The following is a 25,337-nucleotide window of genomic DNA, read 5'->3' on the forward strand; positions in this document are numbered from 1 at the left end:
TAGTCAGTGGATCTCTTAAAGGATCCTTCCGGAGAGCCATTATTTAACCCTGACGAGCTGCACCATCCCCGCTCTGCGGAATGGATGCCCGCCACACATGTGGCGCAGTATTTGGAAGCTCGCATTCGCAATCCTCTTAGCAAGGAGGCGCAAAATAAATTGCGGGCCGAATGTCCACGTCCATTGATACCACACAAGGTGTGTGATACCCCCTCAGTGGATCCGAAGATGGTCCAATTTTTGGCGAAAACGGGGTTTAATCCCCGCAAAGGTCTGGACGCTGCCTTAAGGGCTGTCCAAGATAAGTTGCTGGACATTACAGGTCCCTTAGCTAAAATGTTTGACATGGCTGAATCCGCAAAAGCGGCAGGTAGCCAAGTAGACCCTGAAGAACTGAGGGGTTGGGTCCAAAGAGCCATTTGCGTGGCTGGCAATGTAAATGCCTCGCTCGCCATTGAAAGGCGTAAGGCGATACTCATGAAAATCGAGCCGAAATTATCTAACTTGGCTCTGACGGAAGCGGGCAAAGAGGCCCAAGGTTTGCTCTTTGGCGACTCTTTTATTAAAGAGTTGGGCAAGTATGTAGGAGCCTTCACGGCTCTTGATAAGGCCCAAACTTCAATGCGTAGGGTCTTTCAGAGTCGTTTTTCCAACAGGGCCGGCAGTTCTAGGGGCCGTCTGTCCGGCCGGTCTGAATTTCATGCCCGGGGCTCCGGCAGAGACTCCTTTACCTATCGAGCATCCCTCCAGGATCAGAGACACCAGCCGGCCTTTTTTCTATCGCGAGGCGCCCCGTATCGTTCCCGTGGCTTCAGAGGAAATCCGAGTGCCCGAAGGCCTTTTGGTAAGTCCTATTCTTCATCAGTTACCTTTTTTAGACCACTGTGTCGGAGGCAGACTCCGGTTCTTTACTCATGTGTGGTCAGGCGTGACCTCCGACCACTGGGTTCTTTCTACTGTTCAGGGGTTCACGATAGATTTGATTGCCGACCCAAGTTCCATCCCGGCTCCCCCGCCAATACCGCTGTCCATATCGACACAATCCCTCTTTCAGAAAGAGCTGTCAGATCTACTACACAAAGGCGCGATAGAACGTGCACCCGAGAATCTAAGGGGAGTGGTCAGCAATATTTTCCTGGTGCAAAAGAAAAGGGGGCCAGATGCGTCCCGTCATCAATTTGAAAGCCTTAAACTCTTTTGTACAGTACCGGCATTTCAAGATGGAGGGAATCCATCTTTTGAGGGATCTGCTTCTTCCAGGCGATTGGATGGCCAAAATAGATCTCAAAGACGCTTACCTCACGGTTCCAGTGTCTCCTTCCTCGAGGGACCTACTTCGGTTTCTATGGAACGATCAAACTTGGCGTTTCACTTGCCTCCCGTTTGGCCTCTCCTCCGCCCCCTGGTGCTTCACCAAGATCATGCGCCCAGTGGTGGCGTGGCTCAGCAGCAGAGGAGTCCGTCTGATCGTCTACTTAGACGGTATACTGATCATGGCCCAATCACACTCTCTCCTACTGAAACATCTACACATGTCAGTATCCCTCATTTCCAATTTGGGTTTTATCGTCAACCAGGAGAAGTCTTGTCTGACCCTCGCCAGGTCAATGGAATTCCTAGGGTTTCAGGTAGATTCGGTGGAATTATCCCTCAGCCTCCCTCTCTCCAAGGTCAAGGCCATTCGCAAAGAACTGCGGCATGCTCTTCGCCTGCCCCAGATGTCCTTGCGGCATTTGGCGAGAGTAATCGGCCTTCTGGCTGCCTCAATCCAAGCCATTTTTCCAGCCCCCCTCCATTATCGGGCGTTGCAACGCCTCAAAATCGTCCCCCATTTGCGGACGGGAGCCTCTTATGCCGATTTTGTCACGTTGGATGCAGAAACAAGAGACGAATTGAGGTGGTGGATCCACAACCTTTCGGCCTGGAATGGCAGAGCTATCATGGGTCCCCAACCGGATCTGATCATAGAATCCGATGAGAGTCTGCACGGATGGGGAGCGCATTGCAGCGGAGTATCCATGGGGGGTCCATGGTCACAGGAAGAATCCCGACTGCATATCAACGCCCTGGAGCTGCTTGCAGGGTCGTTTGCCATTCGCAGTTTTGACAACGGGGTGATCAGCACAGCCATCAGACTGCGCATGGACAATATTTTGGCTGTCCGATATGTCAACTGTATGGGAGGAACACGTTCGGTGGTTCTTTCCCACTTGGCGAAAGATTTTTGGGAGTTCTGTCTCGATCTGAACATTTCAGTGGTAGCGGAGTATCTTCCGGGTCTTCACAATACCCTGGCGGACTGGAATTCGCGCTACATCTCGGACTCCAGCGACTGGAGATTAGACGTCACGGTATTCTCTGCTCTCTCTTCTCTTTGGGGTCCTTTTTCAGTCGACTTGTTCGCCTCCCGGTTGAATACCCAGCTCCCCAGGTTCTTCAGCTGGAGGCCAGATTCTTTGGCGGAAGCGGTGAACGCTCTGTTACAACACTGGGGAGGCGCGCTAATGTATGCGTTCCCTCCTTTCGCGCTCATCCCGAGGGTTCTTCAAGTCCGTCAGCAGCTGGCGAACCTGACTCTGATTGTGCCTTTCTGGAAGACACAGTCCTGGTTCCCTCAGATCTTGGAACTTCTAGTGGATTTTCCGCTTCTTCTTCCCGATCAGTTGTCCCTGCTTCAAGGTCCGTCAGGAGAACTTCATCCACTCCTCCAGAACGGATCGTTACGTCTCCTGGCCTGTAAGATCTCGGGAGTTCAGGAGGAGACGCTGGCTTTTCAGGAACGACTAGATTCTTACTGGACAGCGCTTGGGCACCCGGAACAAGACGAGCTTATGGAGCCGCCTGGGACTCTTGGTCTCGCTGGTGCGTCCAGCGGACTCTGGATCCCGCTACAGCACCTGTAAATTCCATTTTGGCCTTTTTGTCCTCTGTTTGAGGCAGGGAAGGCTTACCGTACCATCAATGTTTTTAGGTCAGCTATTTCCTCCAGACATGCCGGATTCGAAGGGTGTCCAGCGGGGCAACACCCCTTGGTATGTCGTTTGCTCAAAGGTTCACGCTTGGCCCGACCGCCTCTTGCTTCAACTTGGGATGTTTCTGGGGTCTTAAACTTTTTGAGCGACTGGCCCTCTAATACCCTATTATCCTTATGTCAATTATCGGCCAAATTGGTCACTTTATTCTGTCTTATCTCTTGTAAGAGTGTCAGATGTGCGTGCCTTGGATTGTGACGCTAGATCCTTCACCCCTGAGGGAGTTCACTTTAACATTTCTCGTCGCACTAAGACCAATATTCGGTCAGTTTTCTACCCCCGTTTTCCGGCGTCACCACAACTATGTCCTGTGGCTTGTCTACTTGAATATGAGGAGAGAACCCGGTCCGTTCGGTCGCCTTCTTTTCCCCACTTATTCATTTCTTTTCGTAGTCCTTTTACTCCGGTCACCAGCGTTACCTTATCTCGCTGGGTTAAGTGGATTCTCTCCCTTTCCGGGATTGATACGACCATTTTCACGGCACACTCTGTTCACAGTGCTGCGGCTACTTCAATGACGACATCGGGAGCTCGCTTAGAGGACGTTATGAGATTGGCGGACTGGTCCAGGACTTCCACCTTTCGTGAGTTCTATTTTAGACCGGCAACACACGCTTTTGACTCGGTAATGGCTCAGCTTTAAACTAGCAATATGAGCCTCCGTGTCTTGTGATAAAATTACAGGATTTTCCTAAAATATGACGGAAAGTCATGATTTTATTAAAGACACGGAGGCGAGTATTGCCCTCCCTGGACCCACCCTAATGTAGACCTTGGGTGAGAATGTAATGACTTTATTCTATGGTCAAGATGTTGAGTTATTTGATATTTCTCTGCAGGTTGTTTCCTCTGCTTGATACACTGGATCATGGTTTTAGAATGTTGTCTTTCTCTTCCCTTCCTAGGTTGAGAGGCTAAGGCTTCCATCACTCGAGTTATGCAGTTCCTGATTAGTCGGATGTCCGTTTGTTCACCGCGGTCCAAGCCAACAGGTTTTCAAGAGATGTTGTCGTTATCTGGTTATTCAGCGTCAGTAGTTCCGGTTTGGTCAGCGCTGGTTGAGGCGCAAAGAAAGAGGAGGATCCCAGACAGACAAGGACTGATATACTGGGATAAGGGGGAGGAGTTTTGTTACCATGGTTTCCATTTGTTGTACCATTTTTTCTTTGCTGCTATGGTAGATTCAGTAAAGAAAGGTAAAGCAATACTCGCCTCCGTGTCTTTAATAAAATCATGACTTTCCGTCATATTTTAGGAAAATCCTGTAAGTATCGATGCTAGGGTACATTTATATATGCGACAGTATTGATAACGTTTCGGCAAAAATGCCTTCGTCAGATACTATGCCGCAGTCAGAGAGAAGAGAACAAGATAAAAGGACGCAGGTGAGGTGTGCATGGACTGTGCATGCTAAGCCGGAAAACGGCGTCTGTTTTCCGGCTTAGCATGCACAGTCCATGCACACCTCACCTGCGTCCTTTTATCTTGTTCTCTTCTCTCTGACTGCGGCATAGTATCTGACGAAGGCATTTTTGCCGAAACGTTATCAATACTGTCGCATATGAAAATGTACCATCAATAAATGTACCCTAGCATCGATAATCAAGGCTGCTGTTGATTTTATTATAGTAAATTATTAAAGCCAGGTCCTCCCCAGAAGCTGATAACAGTGCCTGGGCTGTGTGCACTTCTCCCTGCCCCTGCACTTGGCAGACGCTCCCTCACTCAGCAGAGCTGGAGAAGTAGAGTGGAAGCAGCGCAGACCAGGGAAGAGAGATCTGCCGTCTGCTCAGTGTATAAATGAAAGCAACATGTGGTAAGAGGACCCCTTTGTGCTGCAGGAGATTAACCCCTTTAGAGGGGGAGGGCACTGGTTACTGACACTTTTGGGGGGCTATTGTTACTGGCTAGTGAGGGCAGGCGGGATTAGACTCAGGGGAGGGCAGTGGCGGCCATCTTAACTGATTAGTGAAATTGCAGTTTTATGCAGACTGGTTGCTAAGGGCTGAATCTTATTAAATATGGGGTAAGACAGTCTAATAGTAACTGATTCTGGAATATCATGTTATTAGTAACTACATATATGAAAATTGAAATTAGGATCTAAGTGTGACAGTTATCCTTTAACCGCCTCCGGACCGCCTAACGCAGGATCGCGTTCCGGAGGCGGCAGCTCCAGGCAGAGTCACGCATCTACGAGTCATCTCGCGAGATTTCCTGTGAACGCGCGCACACAGGCGCGCGCGTTCACAGGATCGGAAGGTAAGCGAGTGGTTCTCCAGCCTGCCAGCGGCGATCGTTCGCTGGCAGGCTGTAGATGCGATTTTTTTAACCCCTAACAGGTATATTAGACGCTGTTTTGATAACAGCGTCTAATATACCTGCTACCTGGTCCTCTGGTGGTCCCTTTTGCTTGGATCGACCACCAGAGGACACAGGCAGCTCAGTAATAAGTAGCACCAAACACCACTACACCCCCCCCGTCACTTATTAACCCCTGATCACCCCCCTGTAAGGCTCCATTCAGACGTCCGTATGTTTTTTACGGATCCACGGATACATGGATCGGATCCGCAAAACACATACGGACGTCTGAATGGAGCCTGACAGGGGGGTGATAACCCCATATACACTCCCTGATCACCCCCCTGTCATTGATCACCCCCCTGTAAGGCTCCCTTCAGACATTTTTTTGGCCCAAGTTAGCGGAATTTGTTTTTTTTCTTACAAAGTCTCATATTCCACTAACTTGTGTCAAAAAATAAAATCTCACATGAACTCACCATACCCCTCACGGAATCCAAATGCGTAAAAATTTTTTGACATTTATATTCCAGACTTCTTCTCACGCTTTAGGGCCCCTAGAATGCCAGGGCAGTATAAATACCCCACATGTGACCCCATTTCAGAAAGAAGACACCCCAAGGTATTCCATGAGGGGCATATTGAGTCCATGAAAGATTGAAATTTTTGTCCCAAGTTAGCGGAAAGGGAGACTTTGTGAGAAAAAACAAAAAAAATCTATTTCCACTAACTTGTGCCAAAAAAAATAATTTCTATGAACTCGCCATGCCCCTCATTGAATACCTTGGGGTGTCTTTCCAAAATGGGGTCACATGTGGGGTATTTATACTGCCCTGGCATTTTAGGGGCCCTAAAGCGTGAGAAGAAGTCTGGGATCCAAATGTCTAAAAATGCCCTCATAAAAGGTATTTGGGCCCCTTTGCGCATCTAGGCTGCAAAAAATGTCACATGTGGTATCGCCGTACTCAGGAGAATTTGGGCAATGTGTTTTGGGGTGTCTTTTTACATATACCCATGCTGGGTGAGATAAATATCTTGGTCAAATGCCAACTTTTTTTTTTTTAACAAAAAGGGAAAAGTTGTCTTTTGCCGAGATATTTCTCTCACCCAGCATGGGTATATGTAAAAAGACACCCCAAAACACATTGCCCAACTTCTCCTGAGTACGGCAATACCACATGTGTGACACTTTTTTGCAGCCTAGGTATAACTACCCCACAAGTGACCCCATTTTGGAAAGAAGACACCCCCAGGTATTTCGTGATGGGCATAGTGAGGTCATGGAAGTTTTTATTTTTTGTCACAAGTTAGTGGAATATGAGACTTTGTAAGGAAAAAACAAAAACAAAAAAAAAAATCATCATTTTCCGCTAACTTGTCACAAAAAATAAAAAGTTCTATGAACTCACTACGCCCATCAGCGAATACCTTAGGGTGTCTACTTTCCGAAATGGGGTCATTTGTGGTGTTTTTACTGTCTGGGCATTGTAGAACCTCAGGAAACATGACAGGTGCTCAGAAAGTCAGAGCTGCTTCAAAAAGCGGAAATTCACATTTTTGTACCATAGTTTGTAAACGCTATGGGCCAGATTTATCATTAGCTCAGGTCAGAATAATGGAGTGAAAAAGTCCCAAAAAAGTCCCAAACGCTAAAACTGCGCACAAATTTGCGACTTTTTTCTGCTCTGCACTATGCTCGCCAGTTTTCTGAAAGTGGGCGTGTCTTCTTATGTAAATGAATCTCTAGACAGATTTACTATTGGGACTATTTAAAAAAGTCGCAAAAAAGTCGCAAAAAAGTCCCAATTTCACTCCAGTGAGGACCATGCTTATCTTATGAGACTTTTTAATAGAACATGCGACTTTTTCATAAAAACGTGCGACTTTTTCGTAAAGATGTGCGACTTTTGTAAAGCTGCTTACTGACGGATAAACTGCTACCGTCAAACCACATTTATTACAGTCTTAAAGGGCCGATCATAAATCTGACTTGGCTAAAACTGACTTTAGCCATATGTTAAAGTGGAGTGAGCTGTCAGAGTAATGATAAATCTGGCCCTATAACTTTTACCCAAACATTTTTTTTTATCAAAGACATGTAGAACAATAAATTTTGAGAAAAATTTATATATGGATGTCGTTTTAAAAAAAAAAAAAAAAAAAAATACAACTGAAAGTGAAAAATGTCGTTTTTTTGGCAAAAATTTCGTTAAATTTCGATTAATAACAAAAAAAGTAAAAATGTCAGCAGCAATGAAATACCACCAAATGAAAGCTCTATTTGTGAGAAGAAAAGGAGGTAAAATTCATTTGGGTGGTAAGTTGTATGACCGAGCAACAAACGGTGAAAGTAGTATAGTGCAGAATTGTAAAAAGTGGCCTGGTCATTAAGGGGGTTTAAAGGGACACTGACAGGCCAAATCAGCATATATAGTTAGATATATGACATTACAGGTCTTATAGAGTCTTTTAAAAGCATATAAGTATCCCCCCTGTCCACCTTATAAAGAGCGAAATATAAAGTTTTATAACCTGCTTGTCCGGTCACCAATCTGCCCAAGGGGCAGCGTTTCATGTGAAAATGCGCCCAGCCAGCCTTCCCAACTGCCGTTCTGAAGCCCCGCCCAGCTCATCAATATTCACTTCACTGGGCGGCGGCTAGAACTCTCCCCAGTCCCGATCCTGCGCATGGGCAATTCAATTGTCTATAATTAACCCCTTTGACGATGTGAGTGAGCAGCGCTCTGAAGCGCTGCTCTGAACAGTGCATGGCTGAGGCTGCAGCTGCCTCGAAGACGCAGGCAGGCTGTGTGTGTACGCAGGCGCGATCTAACCACGGCGGGGCGCAGAAGATTGGGCATGAACGATGCCCGGACAATTGAATTGCCCATGCGCAGGATCGGGACTGGGGAGAGTTCTAGCCGCCGCCCAGCGAAGTGAATATTGATGAGCTGGGCGGGGCTTCAGAACGGCAGTTGGGAAGGCTGGCTGGGCGCATTTTCACATGAAACGCCGCCCCTTGGGCAGATTAGTGACCGGACAAGCAGGTTATAAAACTTTATATTTCGCTCTTTATAAGGTGGACAGGGGGGATACTTATATGCTTTTAAAAGACTCTATAAGACCTGTAATGTCATATATCTAACTATATATGCTGATTTGGCCTGTCAGTGTCCCTTTAAGCTAGGGGGGCTGAGGTGGTTAAAGAGGACCTTTCACCTCTTTTAAAATGCCTGTTTTAATAGCTTCATGCATTCCCCATGTAAAAATAATTCTGGAGCATCTATTCTTATGGCTCTATTTTTTGTCATCCCTTTATTAATTTCTACTAGAAGTTAACAATGAATTGCTATTAGCCTTCAGTAAGGGTACATAGGGTGTGAACCTGTAGTCTCACTCTATCCAGTCAGTGATGCCATTGTCAGACTATAGAGGGACACACCCTCAACTGGCTACCACCACTCTGTATCCCTTCTGCAGACTGCTAGCAATTCATTCATAACTTCTAGCAGGAATAATACAACATAGAGCCATAAGAATAGATACTCCACAGTTGTTATTACATGGGGAATGCATGTAGCTATTAAAACAGACATGTCAGGAGTGGTGACAGGTCCTCCAACACCCCTGTCGTGCCAATTCCACAATCCCGGCTGATCATGCGACTGTGGGCTCTTCCACCAGATGCACTCCTGTAACTCTCTGTACAAATGCATAACGTATGTGCAGCTGGAACAGAGGAGACAAAGGAGCACGTTCAGTCAGGACCTCAGAGGAGGAGACCACAGCCAGACGGTTGGTCATGTGATCACAGCAGAGCTTGCTGAATCAGTGGCATGACAGAAGGGCAAGTACTGAGAACCCCTTTATAGCAGGCAATAATACTAAAATATAGCTCCAACAAATTCTGCAGAGCTTTAGAATCAGGGGGTTTATGTGCAAACAAAATCATACAATACACAGCAACATACCTTATTGCAGCCTGATTATAAAAGGTGTCTGTGTCTTTTCTGTACAATGCGCCAAAAGTCTGAAAAAATGCTTTTATTCAACTGGCAACGCTATATAAAACGATAGTCTTGAAGTCAAGGGGGCAGCGGCTTTCTCGCCTGAAGTCAAGCGTGCCCCGCCGCCTTAGTATTTGATAGGATGTCCAATTCCTTCACTGCTGGGCGCTTGAGCGTAGTCTCATGCATGCTCTCATGTGCTAGTGCCTTATCATTGAGCCTACCTCACAGCGGAGTAGAACAGTGTGCAGGCGCCAGCACTGCAGGGACACAGCGCACGCGCAAGACTACGTTTGAGCATACAGTGGTGAAGGAATTGGAATTCCTATCAAATGCTAAGGCGACGGAAAGGGGGCAGGGCACGCTTGACTTCAGGCGAGAAAACCGCTGCCCCCTTGACTTCAAGACTATAGTTTATATAGCGTGGCCAGTTTAATAAAAGTATTTTTTCTGACTTTTCCAGCATTGTACAGAAAAGACACAGACACCTTTATAATCATGCTACAAGCTGCAATCAGGTACTGCTGGCGGTTTAATATGCATTTTCTAGGTGACAGGATTCCCTTTAGAATTAGCACTCACAGATTAAAGGGGCTGTGCCAACTAGGACCCCCACCCATCCTGACAACAGGGGTCCGCTTCCCCCCAACCTATCCAGCATGCACCCTGCTGCTCCATTCATTCTTTACAGCAGTCAGACCCCAGTGACTGATCAGTTAGACCCTAGCCACAGGATAGCAAATTTAGCACAAGCCCTTTAATTAATTTAGTATTTGATTAACCGCTAACTGCAGAAAGCGACTGCAGAGGAGCAGAACACAAGTAAATTGCCATGTATTAGACTCCAGAAGACATGGACGTGAGTCTATGACTACAGATTAGCCGCGGTAGATGATAAACACCATTCCCACCCCACCGGAACCCGAGGTAACACATGTCACAGGCCCGTAAGTGGCAGCAGGCTCTCAACACACATACCATACACAGGAAGCCAGCATCTAATCCCTACCTTAAGAGCATCCAATCCGGACAGACGAGATTTGCGATCTTGATCTTTGATGATAATAAATGGACGTCCATATTCATCAAAGGCGAGGGTGCCTAGAGCAGACATGGCGGCAATGCTGAGCAACGGACTGAAAGGACCCAATAACGCTCAACTGCCTTCCTAATACAATCAGGGAAAGAAATTTGCGCATGTGCAATAACGACAAGTGTGCGCTTTACGGCAGATTCTGGAAACGTCTACCCTAGAGCATGCTGTTGGGGTGGAGATGTAGAGGCGGGTCAGGCGCACCATGTGTTCGCCCTCTGTCTCCTCCTCTTCCACAGGTCCTAAATTCTAAATCCCATGCGACCTTGTGTGGCGTCACAGGGCCACGTGACATTGAAAGCCTTGATCCCCAAACTCACCATACGACCATCATTAGGGATAGTTACAGTTTCTATATTATATTACTAAGCTTTCTTACCACAGCTCATGGGATATAGCTATTACCCTGCGACTGCACTTGACTGTGACATCACAAGGTCCTTGCGACGCATGGTGTTACTACCGGTAGTACAGTCCCCAATAACACCAAATGACCTAATAGACCACACACAAATCTAAAAAAAAATACACTGTGCTTTTCACCCCCACAAACCCGTCTCAGCGTCACGTGTTCCCACCACCAAAAACCTAAACCTCCGGGAGATCATACACCCTGGCTTTCAGAGCTGGTAAAGGTCAGTGACCATGTTATTTTTATATTGGCTATTCTTTCATTTGTTCACAGCTTTTAGTTATACCATACCGTAAACATTGCTTCTGAGACTTTTATGCTGATGACCTATTTTCAGACATCCCAACCTGCAAAAACTCATTTCAGGGAGGTTTTCTTTTTTTTTCTTTCACAAACTTTTTATGACCTTTTCCAAACATATGCAGTATCTGCACACTTTGCTCTATGGTGTGGAGGACTGGGCTCATTACCCTGCCCCAAATTATCATATTTATGTATATGATTAAAGGGATTCTGTCACCACCTATAAGCCCTGTGAGCTAAACATATGCTCATGTCCAGGGTAGCATTCTGATTTCTAAGGTGGCCTTATAAAAGCTATTTGTGGCTTTATTTTGCGGAAAAACAGGTTTTACTAACCTATCAATCATTGAATTAAGGTGCCCAAGCAGGGGAGGTCTGTGGATGCATGGTGCCCGGCCACACGCATTGCCGTTTGTGCCCAGCGCCGCCTTCTACTCCTCAGTGCCGCCTCTCCCTCTCTCCCCCTCCTCCCGCTTTGAGATCCTGCGCATGCGCACAGGCTCAGCCTGATGCGCCGTTGCGGACTGCTGGCATCGGCTTCTTCTTGCACTGTGCGCACGTGCCGAGAAGGGGACACTGCTACGGGTTGCCGGAAAGGTTTACTGCGAGTAAACTAGAGATGGGAAGTTCGGATCTTTCACATGAATCGGTTCATTCGCTGAGCTGACAAGAAGCAAGTGAACCGAAGCTTAGGTTGCGCAATGCGCATGCGCGGATGCTTAAATTCACTTGCTGACTCGCTGAGTTGGCTCTTGGTCTGAGTCAGGAAGTTTATTCTTTAAAACCCTGTGTGTAATTATCTACCCCACTGTAGGAAAAAAACAAGCATCCAGGGGGTGTGAATTTAACACTGGGGTAAATAATATAATTAAAATGGAGGGTTAAATGTGTAAATGTATTTTAAAAAAATACATCTCTCTTAATAGTTATATAGCTACTGAATGAGACAGAAGAAGGGATGCCTTTAACATATATATCTCCTTGAGAAGCCAATTTGACCCTAAAGGGTTAATTCAACCTGTTATCTAAACTCTCTGTCCTGTCACTTCTCTTATCTCTCTGCTCTGCTATCAGTAGGATATATTGTTTCACATGCGGGTGTCAGGGAGCGCTATCTAATAGTGGGAGGCTCTCTGAACGTCCGGGAGACTTGAGATCCCTGTATTCTCTAGGTACTAGGTAGGTCATCAGTATCTGATCTGTGGGGGTCTGACACCTGGGACCAGGGGCGGATTGGGAACTAAAAGTGGGCCCATGTTGTAGGTAGGTCCAAACTGACAGAAGGTGGGGCAGCATAATTAGGCAGGGCCAGCAATACCCTAGTGCAGAGCAATATACTGCCCCAGCTGACACAAATACTAAAGCACTAAATACTAACTGCTTTAGAGTATTCAACTGTATAGCTGTTCTGAGGATGTAGATACAGTTGAATTGAGGAGGACACCTGCTGGCTAGGTGCATAGGAGAGAATCAGATCATAATGTACTTGGCTGGCGGCCTTGAGGAGGGCTTGGTGGCCCTCCTAGGGATTGGCCCACCAGGAAACTTCCCTGTAGGGTCTATGGCCAATCCGCTTCTGCCTTGGACCCCCGCCAATTGAGAAGGCATCGGCATTTGCATTATTCATAAAAAAAAAAAGTCTAAGTCAAAACGGATCCGTTTTGACTTAGGCCTCTTTCACACTTGCGTTGTCCGGATCCGTCGTGTACTCCATTTGCCGGAAGTGCCCGCCAGATCCGTAACACCGCAAGTGAACTGAAAGCATTTGAAGATGGATCCGTCTTCAAAATGCGTTCAGTGTTACTATGGCACCCAAGACGCTATTAAAGTCCTGGTTGCCATAGTAGTAGTGGGGAGCGGGGGAGCAGTATACTTACCGTCCGTGCGGCTCCCGGGGCGCTCCAGAATGACGTCAGGGCGCCCCATGCGCATGGATGACGTGATCCATGCGATCACGTTATCCATGCGCGTGGGGCGCCCTGATGTCACTCTGAAGCGCCCCGGGAGCCGCACGGACGGTAAGTATACTGCTCCCCCGCTCCCCACTACACTTTACCATGGCAAACAGGACCTTAGTGTCCTGGCAGCCATGGTAACCATTCAGAAAAAGCTAAATGTCGGATCCAGTAATGCGCCGAAACGACGTTTAGCTTAAGGCCGGATCCGGATTAATGCCTTTCAATGGGCATTAATTCCGGATCCGGCCTTGCGGCAAGTGTTCAGGATTTTTGACCGGAGCAAAAAGCGCAGCATGCTGCGGTATTTTCTCTGGCCAAAAAAACGTTCCGTTCTGGAACTGAAGACATCCTAATGCATCCTGAACGGATTTCTCTCCATTCAGAATGCATGGGGATAATCCTGATCAGGATTCTTCCGGCATAGAGCACCGACGACGGAACTCTATGCCGGAACAGAACAACGCAAGTGTGAAAGAGCCCTTACACTGAAAGTCAATGGGAGGCGGATCCGTTTTTAAATGCACCATATTGTGTCAGTGAAAACGGATCCGTCCCCATTGACTTACATTGTAAGTCAGGACGGATCTGTTTGGCTCCGCATCGTCAGGCGGACATCAAACCGCTGCAGGCAGTGTTTTGGTGTCCGCCTCCAGAGCGTAATGGAGGCTGAATGGAGGCAAACGGATGCATTCTGAACAGATCCTTATCCATTCAGAATGCATTGGGGCTAAACTGATCCGTTTTGGGCCGCTTGTGAGAGCCCTTAAACTGATCTCACAAGCGGAACCAGAAACGCCAGTGTGAAAGTAGCTGTATTCATTCCTAGTGTTGAGCGAACTTGTGTTTTAAGTTCGGGTTTGGGTTATCGAAGTATCCCGTTATGGATTCCGCTACCACAGACCATAACGGAATTTAGAATCCATAACGGGATACTAAGATAACCTGAACTCGAACTTTAGACGCCGAACTTAAAACACAAGTTCGCTCAACACTATTCATTCCTATTACACTCACTACCTGAGCTAAAACTGTAACTTAGAATCTGCCCCCCGACATGTTTCGCCGAGTACCGACGTCTTCAGGGGCTGGGCAGTCTATGACTCCAAGTATCGAGGACTCGATCTTTTAATACCTCTGTTTATGACATCATTGTTAGTAAGCCAATGATCATCACTATATCTTAGCCGTTCACCCTTTGTCTATCTATTCTTTTCCCCTATTGGTTGATCCTTAGTGATGCCTGATTCACGTTCTCCCCCGCAAGATCTCGCGCATGCGCCAGAACTTAAGGTATTCCTCATACTCCACTCCATTCTGCGCATGTTTGCAGAATCGTCTTTCTTTAATTCTGCGCCTGCGCCGGGTCTTGGAACATTTTCTGCTTCCCTTTGCCCGTTGCGCATGCGTGAGGGTTCGGTCTCTCTGCTTCTAAGATCGCTTACCACTGCGCATGTTCTTGCACTTAGTGCAATGAAGTGATTACTTGTTCCTACTGCGGTTGTGCTTGGACTTAACTTTTTGCGAACTCATCTCTTCAACTACTGGTGCGCATGTATTAGAACTTAGTATAATTATGATTAATTATCACTAATGCGCTTTAGTTCTTTCCTTTGCACTTGCTTATTGCGGCGCATGTATTGAGACTTAGATTCTCTTCCTATAGAGCCAACTTCTAATACATATGTTCTTGGACTTAATACAATAGTATGGTTGCTTATTCCTACTGCGCTTGCACTTGAACCTATCTTAGAACGCGATATAATAATCCCATCACTATTGCCATACGATAGAACTGGGGACAAAATCTTACTCCTATTTCTTAAGATAATTCTTAGTAGGAGCCCACTAGTTATGGGATGATGTTATTTACTTGGTTCACCATATGGGCAACCTATTTCGATCCTTAACATAGTGTGAGTCCTCTTTTTATTTCTCATTTGATATATACATCTGTAATATTTATCAGTTTCCACCAGATTATCTCTTTCCACTGTATTCATTTAATTTAGTTGTCTGTCATATACATATTGGGCATTAGGGATCTTTTAAATGAATGAAGAGTAAGTGAACCCTTCATTGAGGCCTTTGGGGCCTAGACTTTGCAAGCGGTAGATCCAGCGAGTTTCTTCTTGTAGGAGTCTTCTATCAATGTCTGATGAAACAAGTGTAGAGAAACAGCTGCACGAACTCAGACCCTTTCAAACAACAAGCAGAGTATAGCAAAAATCCACTGGTTCTCCTGTTCATGTACACTGACGGTGGTGCACAGCTGAGAAGATAGATGTATACACTCACCTAAAGAATTATTAGGAACACCATACTAATACGGTGTTGTACCCCCTTTTGCCTTCAGAACTGCCTAAATTCTACGTGGCATTGATTCAACAAGGTGCTGATAGCATTCTTTAGAAATGTTGGCACATATTGATAGGATAGCATCTTGCAGTTGATGGAGATTTGAGGGATGCAGATCCAGGGCAAGAAGCTCCCGTTCCACCACATCCCAAAGATGCTCTATTGGGTTGAGATCTGGTGACTGTGGGGGCCATTTTAGTACAGTGAACTCATTGTCATGTTCAAGAAACCAATTTGAAATGATTCGAGCTTTGTGACATGGTGCATTATCCTGCTGGAAGTAGCCATCAGAGGATGGATACATGTTCTCATTCTGTTTACGCCAAATTCGGACTCTACCATTTGAATGTCTCAACAGAAATTGAGACTCATCAGACCAGGCAACATTTTTCCAGTCTTCAACAGTCCAATTTTGGTGAGCTCGTGCAAATTGTAGCCTCTTTTTTCTATTTGTAGTGGAGATGAGTGGTACTGTCACGACCGCTACCCCAGCAGCAGTCGTGTCGCACCAGACGGAGGGGAAGGGGGACCCTTATCTACGGATGGGAATAGTATGGCCACCCCTGACTAACCCTAAGCTGGCACCTGTCTGCCCTGATACCCTAGACGGGGTGTGAACCCGTGCGGCGAGCAGGATGCCTAAACCCTCAGTCACCCTAAAGCCTAGAGTGGGGAAAGGCCGATGGGAGCACTAGTCACCATCACTCATGTCTAGGTGAACTGCAGGGGAAGACAGCAACAAACAAACTATATTAGAGATAGACTTATCCAGTCACGAGCAGAGAAGGCGATCCCAATCACGACAGTCCACGCCGGACAAGAGCTCCACAGCAACACCATCAAACGATCTCCTTCAAAGGTCAGAATAGAACTGGAAGTAAGGACTATATCTGGCAATGACTGCAAGTGAAAGTGAAACTAATATAGTAGCTGGGAGTGGCAGACAGGACTCACCTGAGAAGGATGCCTACAAACTCCCAGTCAGGACAAAAAGGTGCACAAGGCAAAACCCAGATGACATACCCTGAACCACGGAGCAAACTCACAAGCTATCGCGAGTAGCAAGTCGCTGCGACCTTCTCCTCCCAGACCTGTCTGGATCAGTCACAGTTGTGACAGTACCCCCCTTTCTACGAGGGGCCCCTGGACCCTCAAGACCAGGCCTCTCCGGATGGGAGCTGTGAAAAGCCCGAATGAGTCTGTCCGCTTTTATCTCTGATGCTGGAACCCACATTCTCTCTTCGGAACCATAACCTTTCCAGTGCACCAGGTACTGAAGAGAGCGGCGAACATATCGTGAATTAACAATCTTTTCTACCTGAAACTCAAGACTGCCATCAACAACCACCGGAGGAGGCGGTAGTGGCAATGGTTCAGGAGGTTCTACATATCTCTTAAGCAGAGATCTGTGGAAGACATTATGGATCCTTAGAGTCTGAGGTAGCTCCAGACAAAAAGCCACCGGGTTAATGATCTTAATTACCCTATAAGGACCAATAAATCTCAGACCTAATTTCCACGAGGGAACCTTCAACTTGATATTTCTGGTAGACAACCACACCAAGTCATTCACCCCAAGGTCCGGACCTTCAGAGCGCTTCCTATCAGCCGCACGTTTGTATCTACCACCAATTCTCTTCAAACTTTCTTGCACACTTTGCCACACTGAAGAAAGTGAAGACGCAAATCGTTCCTCCTCGGGAATCCCAGACGGCCCCCCCTCACTAAACGTACAAAACTGAGGATGGAAACCATACACACCAAAAAATGGTGACTTATCGGTGGATTCTTGACGACGATTATTAATGGCAAACTCGGCTAACGGTAAATAAGATGACCATTCCTCCTGATTTTCGGAAACAAAGCATCTCAAATATGTCTCTAGGTTTTGATTGGTACGTTCAGTCTGACCGTTGGACTGTGGATGGAAAGATGAAGAAAACGACAGATGAACCCCTAAACGAGAACAAAAAGCTTTCCAAAATTAAAAAACGAATTGGGTACCACGATCCGAAACAATATCGGAAGGGACCCCGTGAAGCTTCACGATGTGGTCAATAAAAACCTGAGCCAGTTTCTTAGCATTAGGCAATGCGGCAAGAGCAATAAAGTGCACCATTTTACTGAATCTGTCAACAACTACAAGATTAACAGTCTTCCCCGCTGATACTGGTAGATCCGTAATGAAATCCATTGACAGGTGCGTCCAAGGCCTGTTGGGGATGGCCAGAGGTAAAAGACGCCCTGCCGGACGAGTATGATCTACCTTAGAACAAGCACAAGTAGCACATGCAGACACAAAATTCAACACCTCCTGGCGCCATTTAGGCCACCAGAACCGACGAGACACTAACTCAGAGGTTGCCCTACTACCTGGGTGTCCTGCCAGTGTGGAGTTATGGTGTTCTTTTAGTATCTCCAGTCGTAAATTTTCTGGCACAAACAGTTTACCCGAGGGGCAGGAGGCCGGGGCGTCCCCCTGAGCTTCCAACACCCTCCCCTCCAAACCTGAGTGTAGTGCAGAGACCACCACCCCCTTTTACCAAATGGGCTCTGGTACCTCAACATCACCCCCTCCAGGAAAACTTTGAGACAATGCATCCGCCTTAGTATTTTTTGCCCCCGGGCGATAGGTTATTACAAAATTAAACCTAGTAAAAAATAACGACCACCGAGCCTGTCTAGGGGTGAGACGTTTAGCAGACTCCAGATATAATAAGTTTTTGTGATCAGTAATCACCGTGACTGGATGAACCGCCCCCTCCAAAAAATGACGTCACTCCTCAAAAGCCAACTTAATAGCCAAAAGTTCCCTGTTGCCAATATCATAGTTCCTTTCTGCAGTAGACAATTTCTTCGAAAAGAAAGCACACGGACGCCATTCACCAGGGGACGGGCCCTGAGATAGTACCGCTCCCACCCCCACCTCTGATGCGTCAACCTCTACAATAAAAGGAAGCGAGACATCTGGCTGTACGAGAATAGGGGCCGAGGTGAATCTCTCCTTCAGAGATGCAAAGGCAGTTTTGGCTGCATGTGACCATTTGGAGAAATCGGATCCCTTTCGGGTCATGTCCGTCAGTGGTTTGACCACCAAGGAATAGTTCTTTATAAACTTTCTATAAAAATTGGCAAACCCCAGGAAGCGTTGCAATGCCTTCAGGTTCTCAGGCAGATCCCAGTCTATAATCGCCCGGACTTTCTCTGGATCCATGCGGAAACCTGAATCTGACAACACATACCCCAGAAATGGCAGTTCTTTTACGGCGAACACACATTTTTCTAACTTAGCAAACAATTTGTTGGCCCTTAATATCTGCAGCACTTGTCTCACATGGATCTTATGTGTATCCAGATCCGGGGAATAGAACAGGATGTCATCAAGATATATCACAACAAATCTCCCGATAAGGTGACTAAAAATATCGTTGACAAAATGTTGGAATACCGCAGGCGCATTAGTAAGACCAAATGGCATGACCAGATTTTCATAATGCCCTTCCGGAGTATTAAAAGCCGTCTTCCACTCATCCCCCTCTTTGATGCGAACCAGGTTATAGGCTCCTCTGAGATCCATTTTGGAGAACCATTTAGCACCAGCAACCTGATTAAAGAGGTCGGGAATGAGAGGAAGAAGATAGGGATCTCGGATAGTTATCCGGTTTAATTCCCGGAAATCCAGGCAAGGACGTAGGCCCCCATCTTTCTTTTTAACGAAATAGAACCCTGCAGCCACAGGTGAAGAAGAGGGTCTGATGTGTCCCTTAGCCAAACTCTCCGAAATATAATCTTTCATAGCCTTCCTCTCCGGGCCGGAAAGATTGTATAACCGGGTTTTAGGTAGTTTGGCCCCAGGTAGTAGATTAATCGGGCAATCATATGGACGATGAGGTGGTAACCCCTGACAACCCTTCTCAGAGAACACATCCATAAAATCTGACAGAAAGGCAGGTAAAGATGTTACAGAGAGTGTAGAGCACCTACTACTCAAGCAGTTGTCCTTACAATGTTCACTCCACTCCACAATCTCCCCGGCCTGCCAATCCACCACTGGATTGTGAGTCACCAGCCAGGGAAGCCCCAATACCATAGGAGCCGGAAGACCGTCCAGGACATAACACGAGATATGCTCTTTATGGAGGTCCCCTACCTGCAGATGGATATTATGAATGATCTGAGTTAACTCTTTCTGAGTAAGAGGGGAGGAGTCGATGGCAAAAACAGGAATAGTTCTGCGTATCGGTTCTGGAGTAAAACCCAGAGCCTGAGCAAACCGTGAATCCACCAAGTTGACCCCCGCCCCACTGTCCAAAAAGACGGAACAGATCTCAGTCTTATTGCCCGCCTCAACGGTAGCGGACAACAAAAACTGAGACATGCGTATGGAGGAAACAAATACGCCCAGACTGTTATCCTCCGCACAATCTGGGGACTCTAGTTTTCCCGGCGGCTCCTTTGTTTGTGGTCTCTTGGGTTCTGAGGGACAAACCTTTACAAAATGACCCCTCCCCCCACAACGAAAACAAACCTCTGACCTACAGCGGAACTTAGGAGGATTCACCCGTCTAGTGGCGCCCCCTATTTGCATTGGTTCGACTGGATCATAACAAACCGATCCCTGCCCTATAGAGGCCTCCGTAAAATTTAATAGTCTCTCCCTGAGTCGTCTGTCGATTCTTATGGACAGAGACATAGCAGCCTCCAGAGACCCAGGGACCTCGTATACCGCCAGCGCGTCTTTTAATTTTTCAGACAACCCCTGGCAGAACTGACTCCTAAGGGCCGAGTCGTTCCATAACGTATCAGTAGCCCTCCTACGGAATTCGGAACAATATAGTTCAGCAGACCGGTTCTCTTGCCGAAGTCTAGGTAGCTTAGACTCAGCCAGTGAGACCCTGTCCGGGTCATCATATACGAGACCCAGGGCTTCAAAAAACTCCTCCACTGATCGTAAGGCCAGAGAGTCTGATGGTAGGGAGAAAGCCCAAGCCTGCGGATCTCCTTGCAGGAGAGAAATTACAATACCCACCCGTTGTTCCTCACCGCCGGAGGATCTAGGGCGTAACCTGAAGAACAATTTGCAAGCTTCTCTGAAGGTTACAAATTGGTCTCTCCCTCCTGAGAACCTATCAGGTAAAGCCACTTTTGGCTCAGGAGTACCTTGGTTTCCCGTAGCAACGGTGGAACCCAAGGATGGCTGCTGCTGCTGCAGCACTGTTGCTTTTAATCCTGCCACTTCAAGGGATAATCCCTGAAATTGTTTCGCCAAAACCGTAACCGGATCCATAGTGGAACAGAAAAATACAAAGCAAAACAGCAAGCAAAAAAAAAAAAAAAAAGAAATGTCATTTATTTTTTTATTTTTTTTTAAAAGGCCAGATATACTGTCACGACCGCTACCCCAGCAGCAGTCGTGTCGCACCAGACGGAGGGGAAGGGGGACCCTTATCTACGGATGGGAATAGTATGGCCACCCCTGACTAACCCTAAGCTGGCACCTGTCTGCCCTGATACCCTAGACGGGGTGTGAACCCGTGCGGCGAGCAGGATGCCTAAACCCTCAGTCACCCTAAAGCCTAGAGTGGGGAAAGGCCGATGGGAGCACCTAGTCACCATCACTCATGTCTAGGAGAACAGCAGGGGAAGACAGCAACAAACAAACTATATTAGAGATAGACTTATCCAGTCACGAGCAGAGAAGGCGATCCCAATCACGACAGTCCACGCCGGACAAGAGCTCCACAGCAACACCATCAAACGATCTCCTTCAAAGGTCAGAATAGAACTGGAAGTAAGGACTATATCTGGCAATGACTGCAAGTGAAAGTGAAACTAATATAGTAGCTGGGAGTGGCAGACAGGACTCACCTGAGAAGGATGCCTACAAACTCCCAGTCAGGACAAAAAGGTTCACAAGGCAAAACCCAGATGACATACCCTGAACCACGGAGCAAACTCACAAGCTATCGCGAGTAGCAAGTCGCTGCGACCTTCTCCTCCCAGACCTGTCTGGATCAGTCACAGTCGTGACAGGTACCCGGTGGGGTCTTCTGCTGTTGTAGCCCATCCGCCTCAAGGTTGTGCGTGTTGTGGCTTCACAAATGCTTTGCTGCATGCCTCGGTTGTAACGAGTGGTTATTTCAGTCAACGTTGCTCTTCTATCAGCTTGAATCAGTCGGCCCATTCTCCTCTGACCTCTAGCATCCACAAGGCATTTTTGCCCACAGGACTGCCACATACTGGATGTTTTTCCCTTTTCACACCATTCTTTGTAAACCCTAGAAATGGTTGTGCGTGAAAATCCCAGTAACTGAGCAGATTGTGAAATACTCAGACCGGCCCGTCTGGCACCAACAACCATGCCACGCTCAAAATTGCTTAAATCACCTTTCTTTCCCATTCTGACATTCAGTTTGGAGTTCAGGAGATTGTCTTGACCAGGACCACACCCCTAAATGCATTGAAGCAACTGCCATGTGATTGGTTGACTAGATAATTGCATTAATGAGAAATAGAACAGGTGTTCCTAATAATTCTTTAGGTGAGTGTATAATCAATGACAGCGAAGAAAATAGTCAGCGGGACTCACCAGTGTACTGTATCAAATCGATGCTTTATTCACCAAAGACATGGCATGGGGCAGACAGACAAATGCACACACCAAACAGCGGCGGCCGGTTCGCGCTACATGTGCTTCATCTGGCTGTGTGTCAGCGCGTCCATTTGCGCCGTCCCTTTAACCCCTTTAGCACACAGCCTTATTTCACCTTTAGGACCAGGCCATTTTTTGCAAATCTGACCAGTGTCACTTTAAGTAGTGATAACTTTAAAACGCTTTGACTTATCCAGGCTATTCTGAGATTGTTTTTTCGTCACATATTGTACTTCATGACACTGGTAAAATGAAGTTAAAAAAAATGCAAATTTCCAAGTTTCAATTTCTCTACTTCTATAATACATAGTAATACCTCCAAAAATAGTTATTACTTTACATTCCCCATATGTCTACTTCATGTTTGGATCATTTTGGGAATGATATTTTATATTTTGGGGATGTTACAAGGCTTAGAAATTTAGAAGCTAATCTTGAAATTTTTCAGAAATTTTCAAAAACCCAATTTTTAGGGACCAATTCAGGTCTGAAGTCACTTTGTGAGGCTTACATAATAGAAACCACCCAAAAATGACCCCATTCTATAAACTACACCCCTCAATCTATTCAAAACTGATTTTACAAACGTCGTTAACCCTTTAGATGTTCCACAAGAGTTAATGGCAAATGGAGATTTTCGGGCAAATTTTCTATTTTAATCAATTTTTTCCAGTAACAAAGCAAGGGTTAACAGCCAAACAAAACTCAATATTTATTGCCCTGATTCTGAAGTTTGCAGAAACACCCCATATGTGGTCATAAACTACTGTACGGGCACACGGCAGGGCGTATAGGAAAAGGAGCTCCGTGTGTTTTTTGGAAGGCAGATTTTGCTGGACTGGCTTATTTACACCATGTACCATTTGAAGCCCCCCTGATGCACCCCTAGAGTAGAAACTCCATAAACGTGACCCCATCTAAGAAACTACACCCCTCAAGGTATTCAATACTGATTTTAAAGAGGACCTTTCACCAATTATTACACTATGAACTAACTATACAGACATGTAGAGCGGCGCCCTGGGATCTCACTGCACTTACTATTATCCCCGGGCGCCGCTCCGTTCTCCTGCTATGCCCTCCGGTATCTCCGCTCACTAAGTTATAGTAGGCGGAGATTCCAGTCACTAAGTTATGGCAGGCGGAGTCTGCCCTTGTTCTGCTGAAGCGCTGGCCAATCGCAGCGCAGAGCTCACAGCCTGGGAGGTTATTTTATCCCAGGCTGTGAGCTCTGCAATGCGATTGGCCAGCGCTACAGAAGAACAAGGGCAGACTCCGCCTACCATAACTTAGGGAACGGAGATACCGGAGGGCATAGCAGGAGAACGGAGCGGCGCCCAGGGATAATAGTAAGTGCAGTGAGATCCCAAGGCGTCTGTATAGTTAGTTCATAATGTAATAATCGGTGAAAGGTCCTCTTTAATAAAGGGGTAACTGAGGGTAATAAATATTAAGTTTTGTTTGGCTGTTAACCCTTGCTTTGTTAGTGGAAAAAAACGGATTAACATGGAAAATTTGCCAAAAAATTGCTTTTTTGGCACCGTTTTAATTTTTAATTTTTTACCGTGTTCATCTGAGGGGTTGGGGGGGTATTTTTATAGAGCAGACTCTTACGGACGCGGCGATACCTAATATGTCTACTTTTTATTTATTTATGTTTTACACTATATTATCTTTTTAGAAAGAATTTTTTTTTTTTTGTATCTCCATAGTCTAAGAGTCATTTTTTAAAAAGTTTTTAGCCGATTATCTTATGTAGGGGCTCATTTTTTGCGGGATGAGAGGACGGTTTTATTGGCGTGACCCCAGACACCCGATTTAGGGTAATGCAATCAGAAACCTTTTTTTTTTTTTTTTTTACTTCCACTAACTTTCCCTTTATTATCCCTGCCTAACCCAACCTTTCCCTAAGTACCTGAACAGATTCTGGGTGCTGGGGCACAGATCGGGTGCTGGGAACAGATGGGGTGATGCTGGCTGAGATCCGACACGTGCAGGCAGCGCTCCTCTCTCCTCGGCTCCCGGACACAAAAGGAGGAGGAGAGGAGCGCTGCTAGGATTTGAACCTCCCGCTGCCCGCCCACCTACCAATCAGAGGCGATTCTGAGAGGTGATGTCACTATCACCTCTCAGGATTGCAGGATGGTGATTGGTGGTTTATTATCACACCACCGATCACCATCCTGTTCCGGGTTATCGGGTCCCCAGAGACCCGAAAAACCTGGAAACTCAGCAAACTGCAGGTCTGAATTGACCTGCGATTTTCTGCGATCGCCGACATGGGGGGGTCACAGGACCCCCCGGCGCATTTAGCCAAGGTGCCTGCTCAATGATTTGAGCAGGCACCGGGTTCCGATCACCGTCCGCCGGGCGGCGGTGATCGGAACTATACATGACGTGCCGGTACGTCATGTGTCCTTAAGTACCAGGACAACATGCCGTACCGGTATGTCATGTGTCCTGAAGAGGTTAAAGGTATTGGCGCTGCGCGTTGCCATAACAACGGGCAACAACAATGAGCCTACCTAAAGGGTCAGTAAAAACATTTCATAACATATAGAGACCACTGCAGAACATAATTGTGATCCAATCAGGGCGGCAATCTCACATCCAATCAGAGGAATACACTTAAATCATTCCTATCATTTAAGCCACGTTCACCTAATGCCTGGGTACGCAGAATCCACTTCGCTTCTCTCTGCAGGAGGAGGCGGTGTCTGTCTCCTCCCTGTGGAGGGGTGGGCACGGTCTCCAAACCTGCAAAAGAGATGCAATCTAAGTTACCTGCATGATCTATGAACCTGGGGCAACCTTTTCCTGTCTTTACAGAATTAAAGTGTTCCCTCACTCGTTCAAACATACACCTAATTGTCTTCCCAACATAGAATCTGCCTCAATTGCAGAGCAACAAGTATACCACATACGTGCTCCTGCAGTTTATAAAGCTGCAGATTCTATGTTGATAGATACACTTTTTTAGGGAGTTATATTTACACAGTGAACAGCACCCACATTTAAAGTTCCCCTTTGGTAGCTTCGCCAATTATTGCTTCTAACAGGGGCAAACCTGCTCCTTACAAGCTTATCCTTAATTGTGTGGCTTTTCCTAAAGGATATAAGTGGTTTGTGTTCAGTGAGTTCATTCAGGGTCGCATCTCTCCTCAAAATATCCCAATTTTTGAATATTACAGAACGAATACGTTCAGCCATAGGACTATCTT

At 46.5% G+C, this 25,337-nt stretch overlaps 2 protein-coding genes across 4 annotated transcripts in view; one reads left to right on the forward strand and one right to left on the reverse strand.

The window, feature by feature from the left end:
* Positions 1–10,541, reverse strand: part of CCT5 (chaperonin containing TCP1 subunit 5) — a 147,724-nt gene extending 137,183 nt beyond the window's left edge. The window contains exon 1 of the mRNA XM_040431690.1: positions 10,353–10,541. Within this exon, the coding sequence (XP_040287624.1) occupies positions 10,353–10,457 (105 nt within the window). The 5' untranslated portion in view covers positions 10,458–10,541. The remainder of the gene's footprint in view (positions 1–10,352) is intronic.
* A 109-nt stretch (positions 10,542–10,650) lies between these two features.
* Positions 10,651–25,337, forward strand: part of ATPSCKMT (ATP synthase c subunit lysine N-methyltransferase) — a 276,520-nt gene continuing 261,833 nt past the window's right edge. For all 3 annotated transcript variants that reach the window (XM_040431691.1, XM_040431692.1, XM_040431693.1), the window contains exon 1: positions 10,651–11,071. The gene's annotated coding sequence lies outside the window, so the exon portion shown is untranslated. The remainder of the gene's footprint in view (positions 11,072–25,337) is intronic.

The sequence above is a fragment of the Bufo bufo genome, chromosome 5 (assembly GCF_905171765.1).
Source record: "Bufo bufo chromosome 5, aBufBuf1.1, whole genome shotgun sequence".
Taxonomy (NCBI): Eukaryota; Metazoa; Chordata; class Amphibia; order Anura; family Bufonidae; genus Bufo; species Bufo bufo.